Raw genomic sequence first — 19,468 nt, 5'->3', positions numbered from 1 at the left:
CCTGTTGGAAGGTGAACCTTTGCCCTAGTCTGTCCTGAGGGCTCTGGAGCAGGTTTTCATCAAGAATCTCTTTGTACTTTGCTCATCTTTCCCTTGATCCTGACTAGTCTCCCAGTCCCTGCCTCTGAAAAACATCCCCACAGCATGATGCTGCCACCGCCATGCTTCACCATAGGGATGGTGCCAGGTTTCCTCCAGACATGACGTTTGGCATTCAGGCCAAAGAGTTCAATCTTGGTTTCATCAGACCCGAGACCTTTAGGCGCCTCTTGGCAAAATCCAAGCGGGCTGGCATGTGACTTTTACTGAGGAGTGTCTTCAGTTTGGCCTGATTGGTGAAGTGCTGCAGAGATTGTTGTCCTTCTGGAAGGTTCTCCAATCGCCACAGAGCAACTCTAGAGCTCTGCCAGAGTGGCCATCGGGTTCTTGGTCACCTCCCTGACCAAAGCCCTTCACCCCCGATTGCTCAGTCTGGCGGCCAGCTCTTGAAAGAGTCTTGGTGGTGGTCTTGGTGATAGGGAAACATGGAAGAGGAAACGGTTGAACATGTATTATTATTTTGTGAAATGTATGATGTAAAAAAAAGAGAGGTGTTTGGCAGGGTCAATCAAATTTTATTGGTCACATACACATATTTCACAGATGTCAGATGTCGGTGTAGCTCCAACAGTGCAAGAATATCTAACAATTCACAACAATACAAAAAAATCTAAAAGTAAAAGAATGGAATGAAGAAATATATAAATATTAGGATGACCAGTGTCGGAGTGGCATTGACTAAAATACAGTAGAATAGAATACAGTATATACATAGGAAATGAGTAAATCTGAACGTAAACATTATTAAAGAGACCATTGATTCCATATATATATATATATATATGAGCAGCAGCCTGAGTGATGGCTATTTAACAGTGATGGCCTTGAGATAGAAGCTGGTTTTCAGTCTCTCTGTCCCAGCTTTGATGCACCTGTACTGACCTCGCCTTCTGAATCGTAGCGGGGTGAACAGGACGTGGCTCGGGTGGTTGATGTCCTTGATCTTTTTGCCCTTCCTGTGACATTGGGTGCTGCTGTTATTGTCCTGGAGGGCAGGCAGTGTGCCCCCAGTGGTGCGTTGGGCAGAAATCACCACCCTCTGGAGAGCCCTGTGGTTGTGGGCGATGCAGTTGCCGTACCAGACGGTGATACAGCCTGACAGCATGCTCTCAATTAGGCATCTGTAAAAGTTTGAGGGTATTAGGTGCCAAGCCAAATTTCTTCAGCCTTCTGAGGTTGAAGAGGCGCTGTTGCGCCTTCTTCACCACACTGTCTGTGTGGGTGGACCATTTCAGATTGTCAGTGATGTGTACACCGAAGAACTTGAAACTTTTCACCTTCTCCACTGCAGTCCCATTTTGGGTGGGGGTGATGGAAGTAGGAAGGTTTGTAGGGAATTATTTTATTTTATTATAAATGTAGGGTTAGTTATGATAGTATAGTGGAATAGATGCCGTAACGGTCTCACACTCCAGTACAATAGGTGGCGGTGTATGCACATGGCAGTTGGTTTCGATTCTCCAATAAAACTTAAAATAAGAAAAAAAGAAAACAGAACTGAAAAGCCTTTTTGTTGTTATTATTTTGACTTGTATTAACTAACACCCTGGAACTCAAAATATGATCCATTTAAATTCACCGCATCGCGTTGGAAACAGGACTGGGTTGATAGATGTTATCTAGGTAACGCTAGCTAGCTGTTAACGGCTAACGTTAGCCAACAATGGATAACTGTATGGTTTTTCACACTCAAATAGCCTCCGTCGTGGAGGTGCTAGCGAATGCAGCCGTGGCAGAGATCTGTAAACTCGTAGACGACGACTATGCAGTGTTTCGTTTGGAAATAACTCAAAGCCAGAAAGAAAACAGGGCATTGCGTAGGAAACTACAGCTACTGGAACTGAAGGTGGCACGGGAGCGCGCAGAGAGGACAATGCAAGAGCGCGTCCTCGGCAGTCGTCCCAGTAGTGTCAAGATCCTCGACCGATACAGAGCGATGGCAAGAGGTAAATGTAGCAGGAGACTGCGGGACCTGTCGCCCCCTTCCCCTCTGCGCTTGTGTGGCTTTAGATGTGTCAACCCCACCTATCTTGGTCAGTTTTAGGATAGTATGCAATAATTCCCCTGATTACTTAGCTATCTTGCGCAGACACAATATCATATTCTAACCAGATTCTTGATTTACTGCATTTCCTATTATTTACTCAATGAAAACAAATGTATTATCAATAAGTTATGAGAAGCATTACCTTACACCCTTGCCAATTCTAGACAGTGTCAAAACGGTCAATAGTATACAACATAGTGTTGAACATTAGCTAACCTGACCACCTCTTTCCCCCCAATCACCCTCTCAGGTGAAGGACATCTCACTGGAGGCTACAGGAGCTTTGTGAAACCAGCGGCACACAATACAAGGAGTGATGACCAACCAATCACTGTTGATGAGGGGAATGGAACCTCAACCCAGAACATTATCATGATAGAGGTTAGTGTAATAGGGTTATGTAAAAAATTACAATTACTTTGTAAGTCAAATGTGGACAGTTTATTTCAAAAGCTCCCCTCAGCTATTCACTTGCTTACATTTACATCCTAATTTATGTGCCATAGGGGAGCTTGTGAGACTTCCCTTTGACATTGTTATCCAATTCAACAAATGTACTGGATAGTAATGTCCTCTCTTCTTGTGTCAGCCTGCAGATGCAGAGGCTGCAGATCCTGGAGTCAAACTGGAGAGGTCTGGAGGAGAGGAGGACCCGCGGCACAGCAGAGACATCCAGACTGGAGCAGCATCTGGAGTGGCGCCCCCTGTAGCCACGGAGGACCTCACCACTGCCGCTGCGCTCCAGGCCAGGAACCGTTATAGCATCACGGAGGTCAGTCGAACGCTGTCCGACACAAAGACTTTAACTGTAACACACAGGCTCTTACACACACAATCAGAGCCAAAGAGACGAGGGCCACCAGTTTGACCTCCTGATCCTGGTTTCTACTACTTACTGGTGATTCACCAGAGCCAGAGGATGGTTTATTCCCGTGGAGATGGTGATGCGTTAGACACTCGCGGTGATTATCTGTTTTGTTCTTACGCTACAGAGATGGTCCCTGGAAACATATCCTTGGGTTTTGAGACACAGACTGATCTGTCTAGAGGGGACTGGAACTGGTACATTTCTGTATGGACCTCGCTTAGTGCACGGGGGCATTGTCATGCTGAAACAGGAAAGGGCATTCCCCAAACTGTTGCCACAAAGTTGGAAGCACAGAATCATCTTGAATGTCATTGTATGCTGTAGCGTTAAGATATCACTTCACTGAAACTAAGGGGCCTAGCCCGAACCTTGAAAAAATAGCCCCAGACCATTATTCCTCCTCCACCAAACTTTACAGTTGGCACTATGCATTTGGGCAGGTAGTGTTCTCCTGGCATCCGCCAAACCCAGATTCGTCCGTCGGAGTGCCAGTGAAGCGTGATTCATCATTCCAGAGAACGCGTTTCCACTGCTCTAGAGTCCAATGGCGGCGAGCTTTACACCACTCCAGCTGACACTTGGCATTACCCATGGTGATCTTAGGCTTGTTTGCGGCTGCTCGGCCACGGAAACCCATTTCCAGACAAACAGTTCTTGGGTAGACGTTGCTTCTAGAGGCAGTTTGGAACTCGGTAGTGAGTGTTGCAACTCGCTGTTGTTGCTTGTAAACGTTTCTACTTCACAATAACAGCACTTACAGTTGACCGGGAGGCTCTAGCAGGGCACTCTTACGTAGGTGTCATAACCAGCCATAAAATAACGCAAAACATGTCTCAACAGGTCTAAATATGTGTTATGACCATATTATTACAGGTTATGACCGTGTCATAACGTGTTATGACACTGGGTCTCAAGTGAAGTGTTGCCAAAAATCCTTCTTTACCTTGTCTCCTCCACTTCATCTACACTGATTGAAGTGGATTTAACAAGTGACATCAATAAGGAATCATAGCCTTCACCTGCATTCACCTGGTCAGTTTATGTCATGGAAAGAGCAGGTGTTCATAATGTTTGGTATACACTCAGTGTAGAAGGCACGTAAAGCCTAAAAGTCTGTTTCATATTGTGTTTGTACTGTGTATCTGATGTTCGCAAATTTCCAAAGACACTTTTTTTAATGAGAAAATGAATGCAGTTCATTAACTTCAGGCAGATATTTTTGTTGAGACATGACAAGTATGTGTGGTTTTCATGTGGTGTATTTAAAACTTGTTTGTTCAATGAACACAAAGTGGGACTTTTCATTCTAAGACTTTGATTGAGACTCGCGTTAGCATACATCACATCTGATCTTACCCTATTCTGCAAACACACAACAGTGCTTTATAATCAATATACACTTAGTCCACAAAACATTAGGAAAACCTGCTATTTCCATGACATAGAATGACCAGGTAATGCAGGTAAAAGCTATGATCCTTTATTGATGTCACCTATTAAATCCACATCAATCGGTGTAAATGAAGGGGAGGAGACAGGTTCAAAATGATTTTTAAGCATTGAGACATGGATTGTGTATGTGCAAGACAAAATATTTAAGTGCCTCTGTATGGGGTATGGTAGTAGGTGCCAGGTGCACCCGGTTTGATTGTGTCAAGAACTGCAACGATGCTTGATTTTTCACGCGTGTATCAAGAATGGAACACCACCCAAAAGGACATCCAGCCAACTTGAAGCATTGGAGTCAACATGGGCCAGCAACCCTGTGGAACACTTGACACCTTGTAGAGTCCATGCCCCGATGAATTGTATTTGGAAGGTGTTCCTAATGGTTTGTACACTCAGTGAACACTCACCAAATATACCTACAAATACCCATACACTATACACTAGTCAGGTTTGTCTGATGATTACTTGACTTATCATTGCTGACTTTTTACCCAAAACATCATATTTATGTCCACCATGACGGGTTTAACATCAATTAAGTAATTCTGTAACTACAGTATAGGACTCAAACATAGTGGGGATGGGTAAATACTCCATGTTTAAAGTGTTTATTATCTGTGTGTGTACGTACCTGAGGGAGTGTTTTTCTGTGTAATCTGTATCACCTTTATCTTCCAGGAGAAGGGTCCAGAGGTGCTGCTGGTGAAGGAGGAGGGGTGTGAGGAGGTTCTGGGGAACATGGTCATGGAGGACAACCAGACTACACCTCCTTCTGAACCCACAGAGGAACCAGCTGAGCAGCACAGGACCACACACAGTCTCACTGAGGTGAGACCACTGTGAACTACTGGCTGAATGGTATTAGGTCAGGGCCCATATCCACAAAGCCTCTCAGAGTAGGAGTGCTGATCTAGGATCAGTTTAGCCTTTTAGATCATACTGAATAACATATGTAAAGATCCTAGATCTGCACTCCTACTCTGAGAATCTTTGTGGTTACGGGCCCAGGTCTTGACCATACCTTTGAATTATAAAACTATTAAAGAGTGTCAAGTAATCAAATTAACTAACATGTTTGCATACTGTAGTTCTCAAAGCAATCCATTACTGCCCAATCGTAATCACTCTTCTTTCACCCTAGCTGCCAAACTAACCCTGATTCAGATGACCATCCTACCCATGCTCCAAAGCAGGGTGCTGATATCAGATTTCTTGATCCAACATCCTCTCACTCTGTATCTCTTACAGTCAGTAGACATGGAGGATGGGAAGCCTGATCTAATGCTGGTCAAAGAGGAGACAATAGAAGACGAACCAGAGAGCATTGACCTGCTGAGTGGATTAAAGATGGGAGAGCAAGGTAAGGGAGAAATACATATAGCCTACATACAGAAATAGATCTTCAATGTGGATAGTAATACATATAGCCTCCATACAGTAATAGATCTTCAATGGGAATAGTAATACATATAGCCTACATACAGAATAGATCTTCAATGGCAATAGTAATACATATAGCCTCCATACAGTAATACATCTTCAATGAGGATAGTGATGCACCTGGCTATGTGTTCTTATTTTCCTTCATTCATAAAATGATATCAATACAACTTGTGTTTACATACAAAAACACACAATGTATGAACTGGACCTGGTAATTGATGAAAGAAAATCCATATGTAGAGTTCTCTGCCATGTTTATAAAGTCTATTTTGTAACCTCTTCCTGCAGGTGGTTGGCTGGAGGCTAACAGAGGAGACTGGGTGGCCATCTTGGATTCCCAGACTCAGACGGGTGCAGCCAAGGGCCCCGGGGACAAAAACATTGAGCAGGCCAGGACCAGAGGCGACATGGCTGAGGTCAGTGGCTGGGACCACATCCTCAACTCTGGGCTGGGGAATACAACTGTTAACCACAACCAGAAACAGACAATGGAACACAAAACAACATCCTAATTTAGTCTGTCATGGAGACTAAATTAGGATGTTGTTTTGTGTTCCATTGTCTGGCTGAGACCAGGGCGAGGCGTAGAATTGGTCTGCAGGGTCGGGGAGGTGTCCCTATGTGGCGGGAGAGAACAGACACAGACTTGTTTAGCGATGCTCCGTCCTGCTCCTATAGTTGTGATTCAGAGAGACTGATGGCACCTCAGGTTAACCCCCTAACAGGTGCTGCCTTCAGCCTGCCTTCTATAGGATCTATCAACTGGAACGTGGTCCCTGCGACAGACACTCCCTGGCCTTCGTCCTCGTCACACCTTCCTAATGTTAAACCAGACCTCAGACAATGCCAGGGCCTCAACACTAAATGGCTACACAAGCCCATTGACAAATGAGAGTAGTTGAGACGGAACAGGTGGATATCCACCAGAGGATACACACGGAGGAGAAACCGTTCAGCTGCCACTTGTGCCGGGCCAGTTCCTCCCACTCATCCAGCCTGTAGAGGCACCAGAGGGTCCACACAGGGGAGAAATCCTACAGCTGCCCCCAGTGTGAGAATCAAATCAAATGTATTTATGAAACCCTTTTTACATTAGCAGATGTGACTAAGTACTTATACAGAAACTCAGCCTAAAACCCCAGGGTTTAGAGCTTGAGGTAGTCACCTCATACAAGTACTTGGTAGTATGGCTAGACGGTGCACTGTCCTCCTCTCAGCACATATCAAAGCTGCAGACTAAAGTTAAATATAGACTTGGTTTCCTTTATCGTAATCACTATTTTTTTCACCCCAGCTGCCAAACTAACCCTGATTCAAATGACCATCCTACCCATGCTAGATTACGGAGACGTAATTTATAGATCGGCAGGTAAGGGTGCTCTCGAGCGGCTAGATGTTCTTTACCAGTCGACCATCAGATTTGCCACTAATGCTCCTTATAGGACACATCACTGCACTCTATATTCCTCTGTAAACTGGTCATCTCTGTTTACCCGTCACAAGACCCACTGGTTGATGCTTATTTTTAAAACCCTCTTAGGCCTCACGCCCCCCTATCTGAGGTATCTACTGCAGCCCTCATCCTCCACATACAACACCCGTTCTGCCAGCCATTCTGTTAAAGGTCCTCAAAGCACACATCCCAGGGTCACTCCTCTTTTCAGTTCGCTGCAGCTAGCGTCTGGAACGAGCTGCAACAAACACTCAAACGGGACAGTTTTATATCAATCTCTTCATTCAAAGACTCAATGGACACTCTTACTGACAGTTGTGGCTGCTTTGTGTGGTGTATTGTTGTCTTTACCTTCTTGCCCTTTGTGCTGTTGTCTGTGCCAGGCAGGCATTAACCATGCCGAAAGGAAAAGAGTAGAATAGAGAGAGTACCACTACCAGACCCACACACATCAGCAGAAGAGACTGTCTAGAGTGTAGCCTGTTTACCAGATAGCCAGTGGAGAGAAAAGTGAATACACACCACATAAAACCCACATCACAGCACAGGGGTAACCCAAACAATAATACTAATAATGGCAGAGCAATTCAACAGCAACTTCATACAAGAACGAACCCAGACATCAACAGAGGATTTGCAATAATCTGTATTATTTTCTAGTGGATGAGTGCAGAGGGTATGAATGTGGGGGGGGTGTTCATCGACACAACAAAGGCCTTAAAAATGTCCATTCTTCTCGGCCACATGTCATTAGTACACCTCACCTCAATACAGTTCACATAACAATACACAACTTGCAAGCAACCTCCCTTCTAACTAAAATGTCCATCAAAATACTTCTGGCAGGGCAATAATAGTCCAGCTCTAATGAACTTCAATGGGAAGTGCATTTGAAAAATAGAGAGTCTGTTGCAGGGTAAAGCACTGGAACGAGAGGGAAGAGAAAGAGAGAGAAAAAGAGACATCTTTGCTGTGGTCTTCAGGCCTGCCGGTGTACTGTCTGACTCTCCGATGGTTTGTATGTTAAAACCACGATCTAAAGCGATCACACCGATGATTGAGTTAAATACTTTATAAACTACAAACGCTGAAAACAAACAAAACTTCTGCAGCACAGCACACACAATCAAACTGTCGCGCCACCCAAGAGCCCCTCCCTAAAGAGCTGAATGAGCTCTCTTTATTTCCTCCTTCCTTACTGCTCATGCGCTCTTAAAGTGGCAGTGCACGGTGAAGGCTCCGTGCAGATTTCGCCACAGTGTTGCTACCATGTTTTGTTTCTACCATGCTGTGTTGTCATGTGTTGCTGCCTTGCTATGGTGTTGTCTTAGGTCTCTGTTTATGTAGTGTTGTTTCTCTTGTTGTGATGTGTGTTTTGTCGTATATTTATATTCTATTTATTTTTAATCCCAGGCCCGTCCCCGCAGGAGGCCTTTTTGCGTTTTGGTAGGTCGTCATTGTAAATAAGAATTTGTTCTTAACTGACTCGCTTAGTTAAATAAAGATTAAATAAAAAATAATTTTATTTAATTTTAAATAAAAGCCAGGAACTTAGGAAGAAACCTAGAGAGGAACCATGGCCTGAGGAGTAGGCAGTCCTCTTCAGGCTGTGCCAGGTGGAGATAAGAGTACACGGCCATTAAGGCCAGATCGTTCTTCAAGTAAAGAAATAAAAACAACAGTAAAAAGACAGTGAAAACTATGTCTCGTTGTTGTCGGTGATCAGGCCTACCACTGTTGTGTCGTCTGCAAACTTAATGGTGTTGGAGTCGTGCCTGGCCATGCAGTTGTGGGTGAACAGGGAGTACAGGTGGGAACTGAGCACGCACCCCTGGGGGGCTCCAGTGTTGAGGATCAGCGTGGCAGATGTGTTGCTACCTACCCTTACCACCTGGGGGCGGCCCATCAGGAAGTCCAGGATCCAGTTGCAGAGGGAGGTGTTTAGTTCCAGGATCCTTAGCTTAATGATGAGCTTTGAGGGTACTATGGTGTTGAACGCTGAGCTATAGTCAATGAATAGCATTCTCACATAAGTGTTCCTTTTGTCCAGATGGGAAAGGGCAGTGTGGAGTGCAATAGAGACTGCATCATCTGTGGATCTGTTTGGGCGGTATGCAAATTGGAGTGGGTCTAGGGTTTCTGGGAAAATGGTGTTGATGTGAGGCATTACCAGCCTTTCAAAGCACTTCATGGCTACGGACGTGAGTGCTACGGGTCAGTGACTCAACCCACTCAAGTGACGAACCCCTCCTTGGGGTGGCATGGAAGAGCACTAGTAAACCAGTGACTCAGCCCCCGTAATAGGGTCAGAGGCAGAGGATCCCAGTGGAGAGAGCAAAGGCAGTTCGTCACTCCAGTGCCTTGCCATTCACCTTCGCTCCCCTGAGCCAGTCATTCGCAGTCATGTGAAATCCATAGAGTAGGGCCTAATTTGTGTATTTACATTTGACTGCTTTTCATATATGAACTGTAACTCTGTAAATCTTTTAAAATGTTGCATGTTGCGTTTATGATTTTGTTCAGTATATGTTCCTTTAGGATGATACAGTTTTTTTAATAGTGAGTTGAGGATATTGCCTTAATTCATGTTTACTTGACACAAAGTATTGAAGGTCTTTGTAATGTAATGTTTAACCTTGTACAACATTTTCTAAAATGTATTTTAACAAAGCGAGGGCACCAGATTTACAGAAAAAGGTAGTGTCACCAAAGTGAGAAAGTTATTCTTCTTGTCACGCATCGTTTTGTGCAATGAAAGTACTGTACTTCACGTTATGTGAGTGTATATATACCATTTTGTTGAAATTCAATACAAAAATTGACTGTCTGACTTGGTTATTTTTGTATCATTACAGGGACTGAGTTTCCCTTCTCTCAGTCAAACCTAAACTTTATACTTAGTTCTTGAATCAACACATATGGACATTTTTTATAATGAACTCCAATGGATCCACATTGTTGGGTACTTGAATCACAGTGTTGGGGATGGGCTTGACTGTGGTTATTAATTTTCATGTTTCTGTGTGTACAGAAAATAATTTCTTATATAAACCTTTATGCTTTTCTGGCCAATTTGTGTTTACAGTCTGCAGTCCATGAGGAACTGTTGATATCCGGTGTTGCTGGCGGGAGAGACTGGACCTCTGATGCGGCCGGTCACAAACCCTGGCCCCAGATCAGGACCCTGGATCAGGAGCCGTCACTCTTCCTTCCTGAGTCAGAACCAAGACTGAACCATGAGGGACAGAGACTCCACCACCACACAGAAGACAACCAGTGGACAGGTGGACTGAACAACCTCAGTCCTGGTGGTCATCAGAGAGACAGAGGCTCCAGTCTGCAGCCCAGACCCTCTTCGCATTCTCGGTGCAGGGATGAAGCAGGGCCTGGGGCTGATAGAGATAGACCCTCCTGTTCCTATGATACAAACACCACAGTATCCATGATGAACAGAGCAGGTCACCCTGGGCTTCAGTCTTCACCGAGAGTAATGGGAGACCCCCCTGGTGGGAGTCGAACAGGAAGTCTGTCTTCTCCTTCAGGATCTCATCTAACGCCTGATGATTGGGTTCATAGAAAGCCTGGACCTGGGTCTAGCCTTCCTCAACTACCTCATGGTTACCCCACCAATACAGACAGGGTCAGGATGGGTGTTCACCACAAGAAGTATCTAGCTGATAACACGGCACACAATCACAACAACACCGAAACAATGGCTAGAGGTCAAGGAGGGAGCTCAAAGACTAACCAGATGAGGGTGGTGGCTCCTGCTTCTACCTCCTCTGGTGTTATTTGGTCAAAACGTGGGAGGCCAAACATTAAGACCGACACTAACAAGCCATACGCCTGCCCCACATGTGGGAAGTGCTTTGCTGAGGCGAACTATGTGAAGATCCACCAGAGGGTCCACACAGGGGAGAAACCTTTCAGCTGTACCCAGTGTCACATGCGCTTCTCAGAGGCTGGCACCCTGAAGAGGCACCAGAGGGTCCACACAGGGGAGAAACCCTACAGCTGCCCTCAGTGTGAGAAAAGGTTCTCCCACCAGCACCATCTGAAGAGGCACCTGAAGGTCCACACATGAGAAAGGCCATTCGCCTTCTCTGAGGTTCTCAGAGAGGAGCTACCTCAGGACACACCAGCAGAAAAACCATTACACTTCATAACATAAAAGGTAACCATTCCCTCCTCAGGGTACAGGAATCACTACTGTAACCCCCTAGTTCCTTAGGGCCACCCAATAGCACATTGTCTTCCCATCATTGGTGTTAGTGCGGTGACATACTGCCGACCTTCACTTTCTCTCATTAGCTTTAGTCCTGCCCTCTAACCTCTCATTCCCTATTTGTGTTTTTGAGCTTCTCTTCCTCCAAGCTAACCCTTAAATATTTCTACCTCACATTTAATAGTTCTCTCCTTTTGCCCACCTAACCATGCATGTACTCTTTGAGGGTGTCTCTTTTTCTGAGTTCCTTTTATTTGTGTGTACAGAACATGATTCCTTTCTCATCTTTATCTACCCTCTTATCTTCCTACTGTCACCGTGTGGAAGCCCCCATTGGGCCCACCCCCAAGCCACGCAGCAAAGCTCTGGATAGGCTCGGTCAGGTGGACCAGATCCATAGAGCCAATCGGGATGCTTCGTAATCTTCTCTCAAGACAAAGATTCATTTTCATTACTGTCAACAGAAAAGATCCACAGATGCATTTGGAATAACGATAGGGACAGTGTTGAATATTCCTGAATAGAATACTGCATCCAGACATTGTGTGATATAAACAGTATAACGCATATATAAGTCTAAAAGGTATATTACATAGTGTTTGCACTGTGTAGGATATATGATGTTCACCAATCCCTATTTCATTACATCCATTTAACTACTTTATTTTTTACCAAGACACTTTTAATGATAATAAATGCAGTTCATCAAGTTAATGCAGATTATTTTGTTGAGACTTGTATGTGTGGTTTTCATATGGTTTATTTCATTTTTTTCAATGTTTAATAAACACAAACTTATATTGAGACTCTCTCTAGTATACATCACATCTGATCTCACCATATTCTACATACCGACAGCTTATATGCACTTACTAAATATACCTACAAAAACACCTATTGTACAAATAATTTAGTCAGGTTTGTCTGATGAATTTTGATTTATTATTACTTATATTTTACCCATATTTATGTCCACCATGATGGGTTTAACAACAATGAAGTAATTCTGTAACTACAGTATAGGACTCAAACATAGTCAGCCTGGTCTCAGAGAAAAACATTATGTTTTACTAAAATCCATGCCACTCCATTTAGCATGATATGTTACTTTAGATTAGGGTTAGGTTTAGGGGAAGGGTTAGCTAACATGCTGAGTAGTTAAAGTAGCAAGTAGTTGCAAATTAGCTAAAATGCTATATTTGTCCATGAAAACATGCAACCATTGGGTTGCTAGAAGTTTGCTTTATCCACCCACCCATCCCCCCCTGACCAACCACCCTCTTTTCATTTTTTGCTTTAAGTAACCTACTGTCATACTAAGAGTAACATATACTAATTTGAGTGTCCCGGATTTATGTAGGCCAATGTAATGTAACCTAATCTAAGGTACAGAGGTTGTTCAGTCCACTGGTGGATGTAAATATTTTTCCTCATAATCCTGGACTATCGGACCAAAATCGTATTATGTTTGCAATCGCAACAGATAATCTGCTCAGACCACAACCAAGGATTATCAAAAGTTGCTCTATAAATTCTCGGACAACCCAAAGATTCCTAGATGCCCTTCCAGACCCGCTCCACCTACTCAAGGATGTCAGAGTACAAAAATCACTTAACCACCTAACCGAGGATTTAACATTGAATAGATGGAGTCGCACCTCTTAAAACTAAAAACATGTGTCACAAGAAATCAGCTCCCTGGTATACACTAAATACACAAGCCCTGAAACAAACTTCCAGAAAATTGGAACGGAATTGGCGCTCCACCAAACTGGAAGTCTTCCGACTAACTTGGAAAGACATTACCGTGCAGTATCGAAGAGTCCTCACTGCTGCTCGATCACCCTACTTTTCCAACCTAATTGAGGGGAATAAAAACAATCCATATTTTATTTTTGATACTGTCGCAAAGCTAACTAAAAAGCAGCATTCCCCAAGAAAGGATGGCCTTCACTTCAGCAGTGATGAATTCATGATCATAAAAAAATGCAAAATAGATTTCTCAAACTCAGTTGTCCAGAACTACTTAATCCTGTATCTCTCGACTCATTAACGAAAATAGTCATAGCCTCTAAACCTTCTAGCTGCCTCTAAACATTCTAGCTGCCTACCTTAAAACCTTCTAGCTGCCAACTAAACTACTGAGAGAGCTACTTCCTGTGCTTGGCCCTCATATGTTGAACATAATAAACAGCTCCCTATACTCCAGATGTGTACCAAACTCACTGGAAGTGGCAGTAATAAAGCCAAACCTGAAAAATCCAAACCTTGACTCGAAAATGTAAAAAACTATCAGCCTATATTGAATATCCCATTCCTCTCTCAAAAGAAAAGCTGTTGCACATTGACTCATACAAATAATGTATACAAAACGCTCCAGTCTAATTTTCGACACCATCATAGTACTGAGACTGCACTTGTGAAGGGGGTAAATTACCTTTTAATGGCGTCAGACCAAGGCTCTGCATCTGTTCTCGTGCTCCTAGACCTTAGTGCCACTTTTGATACCAATCACCACATTCTTTTGTAGAGATTGGAAATCCTAATTGGTAAACATGGTTTAGTTCTTGCATGGGTTAGATCTTATCTGTCGGAATGATATCAGTTAATCTCTGTGGACTTAAGTTGCTAAAAATATCTAACACAACATTAGGTAATAATATATGCATTATCAAGGATTTATAATCATCTATAATGGAGCGGTCATTTTGGACCAGGAACACAGAATTAATTAACATGAAACAAACACAACAGGAACGTTAACCAAACCCTTTGAACTATGACCCCAACCAATAAGATCCTTTCTCAGTGTAAATGGAAGTGGGGTGTCTTGATTTGGCTCATAGAGAATGATTTAAACATCTAGTGACCAAAAGGCCATATTAGCATGGGCAGCGCCATTGAGGGCTTCCACCATTTTAATGTAGTCAACATGGGACTTCCTGGTAACCCTGTTGGAGTCATGTCCAACCGGGACATCAGGAGGGATCAGCCAATCATGAATAAGAAAATGTACAAATTCAAAATGGAGATAGCATGAGCAGTGCCATTGAGGCAATCACTGAAGCTATAATGGCACAGATAACTCTTATAACGCAGACGTGGAAGAATGGGAAGAAAGGCGCCAGGCTCAAACCTACGTCTCCTGAATATATACCCAATAATGGTGTTAAAGAGTACAAATCAACTACTGAGTGTGACATCCTGTCTCCTGTTACAAGTCACCAACGAGGGTGTGACATGGTGTTTGGAAGTGAGCCAGACCAGGATGAAGTACCTGAGGTGACAGGTGTGGTAGAGACTTCCAACGTTTGCCCTGAGAGGTGGATTCTGTTTTTTTGGCCAACCCGTACATTGTTTCAAGCGGAGTAAAGGACAAACTGGGAACTGTACATCTGTCAAAGTTTTGAGAAGTGGAATTGTTTTGCTTTTTTGTGCAACCTCCGGCACAGAGGCAGCGGGGAAACTGTGTCACGTGCCTCTGGGATCGACATGTGTAGTGCTTTGTTCTCCAGAGCAGGGTGCCACTCAAAAGAGTGATCAATGGGGTATCATTGAGTGTAGAGGTGGATCAAATGAAAAATAATATTCCTGGTGTTTGTGACACCCGCTGTTTGGTGAGACGTAGACCCGGTGGCAATGGCAAGACTGAGAATACGGTCTGTCTCGTTGAGCTTTGACCTGACCGTACCTGATACGGTCAGGTTAGGTTATATTTGCTAAACTGTGATGGCATCTGTTCCGAACCCTCTACGGTGCTTTGTGCTAAGGACTCGGACATATTGCAGCAGTGTGTAGAAAGGAGATCCCGCGATGTGGGAAATGTACAGGAGGGCATAGCCGGGGATGGTGTAAAGTTGGGATAAAGAAAGCAGTCTCCACTGTGGGGGCACCCATGCAACTGGGGATCCGAAGTGCCCTTTGAAGGAGAGACAGGTTGAGATTGCCAGAGTTAGAGTGGGGTAGAAAGTGTCCTATTCTGAGGCAGTGAAGAGAGTATAGGATAGCCCAAGGGTGAGTGATTAGACTGGGAGCCCCCCTGTGAATAAGAGAGAGATCCAGAGAGGATGAGTTTTAGTAAGGTAGGATTTCTTGTGTTTATTGCTATGGTTAATTGTACTGCACTGATGAAGCGTGAATCCCAGAAAATACATGTGGTAGTGGAAGTAGCAGAGACATTTGTGGGTGCAAGAGATCTACACGGGGTTTCGAAGAGTAGGGGTTCCATGCTCCTGGTCAGTTGGCCTGGAGTATGATCTGGTAGGGCTAAAGTAGTGGGATTGGGGGTGGTGAGTTTATGAGGTATAGTGGTGTATATGTGTAGGGTTATCAGGAACAGGCAACTCCAGTCTTTAGGGACCAGAGTGGTGTCACACTTTTTCTCCATCCCAAACACAGCTGATTAAACTAATTGCAGTCTAAACTGAAGGTCATAATTAGTTGATTATTGGAGTCATGTTTGTTAGCTGGGGAAAAAGTGTTACACCAATCAGTTCCCATCCCTGGATTAGATGGTGGTGAGATTAATTCCCCTTTTTGTGTGACAATGTGCAATTCATCCTCCGACCTGTGAAAGGCAGCAATACTTGTATAGTCTGCCGGAAACTCACACAAAGAAGTACACGGAAGTCAACAAGAACAATTTCCACGATAGCGTTTTTATTGTTGTTATTTCGACGTTTATAAACACCCTGGAACTTAAAATATGATGCATCTAACTGCACAGCATCACATACTTACCATATGTAGTGTTTAATTGGCGTTGGAGACAGGACTTGGTTGATAGATGTTATCTAGGTAACGCTACCTAGCTATCTGCTAACGTCAGCTAACCATGGCTAACTGTATGGTTTTTCACACTCAATTAGCCTCCATCATGGAGGTTCTAGCGAATGCAGCTGTGGCAGAGATCTGTAAACTCGTAGACGACGACTATGCAGTGTTTCGTTTGGAAATAACTCAAAGCCAGAAAGAAAACAGGGCATTGCGGAGGAAACTACTGGAACTGAAGGTGGCTCGGGAGCGCGCAGAGAGGACAGTGCGAGAGCGCGTCCTCGCCAGTCGACCCAGTAGTGTCAAGATCCTCGACCGATACAGAGGAATGGCAAGAGGTACATTTTGCAGAAGGCCGAGACTGGGTAGTATATCAGGAAGTTAGAGGTGTTACCTTACATCCTTGCCAATTGTAGACAATGTCAATATTGTACACTATAGTGTTGAGCATTGACAGTGCCTAACCTAACCACCTATTTCCCCCCAATCACTCTCTCAGGTGAAGGACATCTCACTGGAGGCCACAGGAGCTTTGTGAAGCCAGCAGGGCACAACACATGGAAAGACGACCAACAAATCACTGTTGATGAGAGGAGTGAAACTTCAACCCAACATGTTATCGTGATAGAGGTTTGTGTAATAGTGTTGCATAAAAAATGTGTTACTTGGTAAATTAAATGTGGCCGGTTTATTTCAGAAAGGGTACCCTCAGCTATGTACATCATCATTTATCTGCCAATGGGGAGCTTGTGAGACTTCCCTAGGACATTGTTATCCTGTTCAGCTCATGTACCAGTAATAACCTCCTCTCTTCTTGTCAGTCTGCGGATGCAGAGGCTACAGGTCCTGGGGTCAAACAGGAGAGGTCTGAAGGAGAGGAAGACCTACAGCACAGCAGAGACATCCAGGCTGGAGCACCCCCTGTAGCCACAGAGGACCCCGCCCCAGCACAGCCCAGGACCCGACACAGCATCAGTGGACTGCAGAACGCTGTCCTCAAGTCAGAGTCCGGCACCGAGACTTTAACTGTAACACACAGGTTCTTACACACAGGATCTGACCACAGATCAGACCCAGAGAGACTAGGGCCACTGGCCTGTCCTCCTGCTCCCGGCTCAGAATATTTACCAGTATTTCACCAGAGCCAGAGGACGGTTAATTCCTGTGGGGATGTTGAGGATGATGCATTAGACACTGGCAGTGATGATCCATCTTGTTCTTACACTACAGAAATAGATCCTGGCAAAATGCCCTTGGGTTTAGAGACACAGACTGATCTGTCTAGAGGTGACTGGAACCTGTACAGTAATAGGTTATACTCTGAAGGGTGCCTAGATAAGAAAGGGGAGGTTATAATGGTAGATGAGGTGAAAGTGGAGGGCGACGCTCCTCCCACATGGAATGCAGATAGTCACCTAGGAGACAGACACTCACAGGGCAGAGATTTCTTAAATTACAGGGGAAGCTTAGAGACAAATCTAAATGTCGCCACCCACTCCTCTTTACATGCGTTCAGGGGTCGTGACCCAGTGTTCACGTCGATGGCACCTTCCGATTCACATAGCGACGTCCTTTTCGATCAGTTATTGAACTCAAACAACACGGCTAGAGCCCAGGCTCAGGGGGAGGGAGCCACATCAGGCAATAGTAAAGAGAAAAGATTCCTCTGCATGTTCTGTCACAAAGGCTTCAGCTGTCCCCAGAAGGTGGAGAGGCACCAGAGGGTCCACACAGGGGAGAAACCATTCAGCTGTACCCAGTGTGAGAAGAGGTTCTCCCGCCAGGACAACCTAAAGATGCACCAGAGGGTTCACACAGGGGAGAAACCCTTCAGCTGTACCCAGTGTCACATGCGCTTCGCCCTGGCAGGCAACCTGAAGATGCACTTGAAGGTCCACACGGGAGAAAGGCCATTCGCCTGTACGCACTGCGGGAAGAGGTTCTCAGAGAGGAGATACCTCAGGATACACCAGCAGAAAAACCATGCCATTCTATGATATAGAAAGTAACCATTCCACTCGATAGCTTCTGACGTTTAGATTAAACCCTGCATTAAAGACAAAGATGAATTTGTCAGCAGAATAGATCCACTGATTACTTTTGACTTATCATAGCTGCCTTTTTTCAGTATAGGACTCAAATGTAATGGGGATGGGTAAACTCTCCATGTTGATAGTGTGTTTATTATCTCTGTGTTCATATATGTCTGTGTCCTCTGTATCACCTCTCTTCCAGGAGGAGAATCCAGAGTGTCGATTTATATATTACACTAGATGACTGTTAAGGGGCTCTGTTTTGAAACCGCGCCTCCATCTTGGCACTCCCCCACCGATGTAAAAAATATTTTGGAAGCTCCAGAAATGCATTTATTAATGTCTACATTTGTTTTTGCCATGTTTATTATATTACAGACATCTTAATGCATACTTTAAATTATATTATGTAAGCTAAACAATTTTTTTGAAAGGAAAATGAAAAAAAAAATATACTTAAGGAAAATGTTAAGGTTCTAATATTACTGTCCCTACTAGGAAAATAAATACTTAAAGCTGCAATATGTAACTTTTTGGTGACCTGACCAAATTCACATAGAATTCAGTCATTCTGATTGAAATCAAGTCTAAGAAGCGATCATTTTTGCGTCTTTTACTTTCCGTTTTGTACACCGGCTTCAAACAACTGAAAGTATAATATTTTTGGTCATGGAAAATAGATTTCACAGTGGTTTAGATGGTAGATTGATTCTCTGCACTATACTTACTTGTTTTGTCACAAATGGAAATTAAGCAATAAGGGCAGAGGAGGTGTGGTATATGGCAAATATACCATGGCTAAGGGCTGTTCATATGTGCAATGCGGAGTGCCTGGACACAGTCCTTAGCCATGGTATATTGGCCATATATCACAAACCCCCGAGGTGCCTTATTGCTATTATAAACTGGTTACCAACGTAATTAGAGCAGTAAAAATACATGTTTTGTCATACCCGTGGTATAGGGTCTGAAATAGCATGGCTGTCAGCCAATCAGCATTCAGGGCTCGAACCACCCAGTTTATAATTTAATTTGAACAACCAGGAAATGGGGGAGCGATTTCTGCATAGTGCAGCTT

At 44.0% G+C, this 19,468-nt stretch overlaps 2 protein-coding genes across 2 annotated transcripts; both read left to right on the top strand.

Moving 5' to 3' along the window:
* The first annotated feature begins 1,475 nt into the window (after positions 1 to 1,475).
* Positions 1,476 to 12,390, top strand: LOC109894750 (uncharacterized). The gene is made up of 7 exons (XM_031828116.1): positions 1,476 to 2,045; positions 2,397 to 2,527; positions 2,736 to 2,918; positions 5,142 to 5,291; positions 5,712 to 5,823; positions 6,195 to 6,322; positions 10,445 to 12,390. The coding sequence occupies exons 1-7, from the start codon at positions 1,763 to 1,765 to the stop codon at positions 11,441 to 11,443; spliced, it is 1,986 nt and encodes a 661-aa protein (XP_031683976.1). The 5' UTR covers positions 1,476 to 1,762; the 3' UTR covers positions 11,444 to 12,390.
* A 3,784-nt stretch (positions 12,391 to 16,174) lies between these two features.
* Positions 16,175 to 19,209, top strand: LOC109894040 (oocyte zinc finger protein XlCOF29-like). The gene is made up of 3 exons (XM_020487257.2): positions 16,175 to 16,695; positions 16,857 to 16,987; positions 17,179 to 19,209. The coding sequence occupies exons 1-3, from the start codon at positions 16,419 to 16,421 to the stop codon at positions 18,352 to 18,354; spliced, it is 1,584 nt and encodes a 527-aa protein (XP_020342846.2). The 5' UTR covers positions 16,175 to 16,418; the 3' UTR covers positions 18,355 to 19,209.
* The last annotated feature ends 259 nt before the right edge of the window (positions 19,210 to 19,468 follow it).

Source organism: Oncorhynchus kisutch, linkage group LG7 (assembly GCF_002021735.2).
Source record: "Oncorhynchus kisutch isolate 150728-3 linkage group LG7, Okis_V2, whole genome shotgun sequence".
In the NCBI taxonomy this organism is placed as follows: Eukaryota; Metazoa; Chordata; class Actinopteri; order Salmoniformes; family Salmonidae; genus Oncorhynchus; species Oncorhynchus kisutch.
This window is presented reverse-complemented; position numbering and strand designations above follow the sequence as displayed.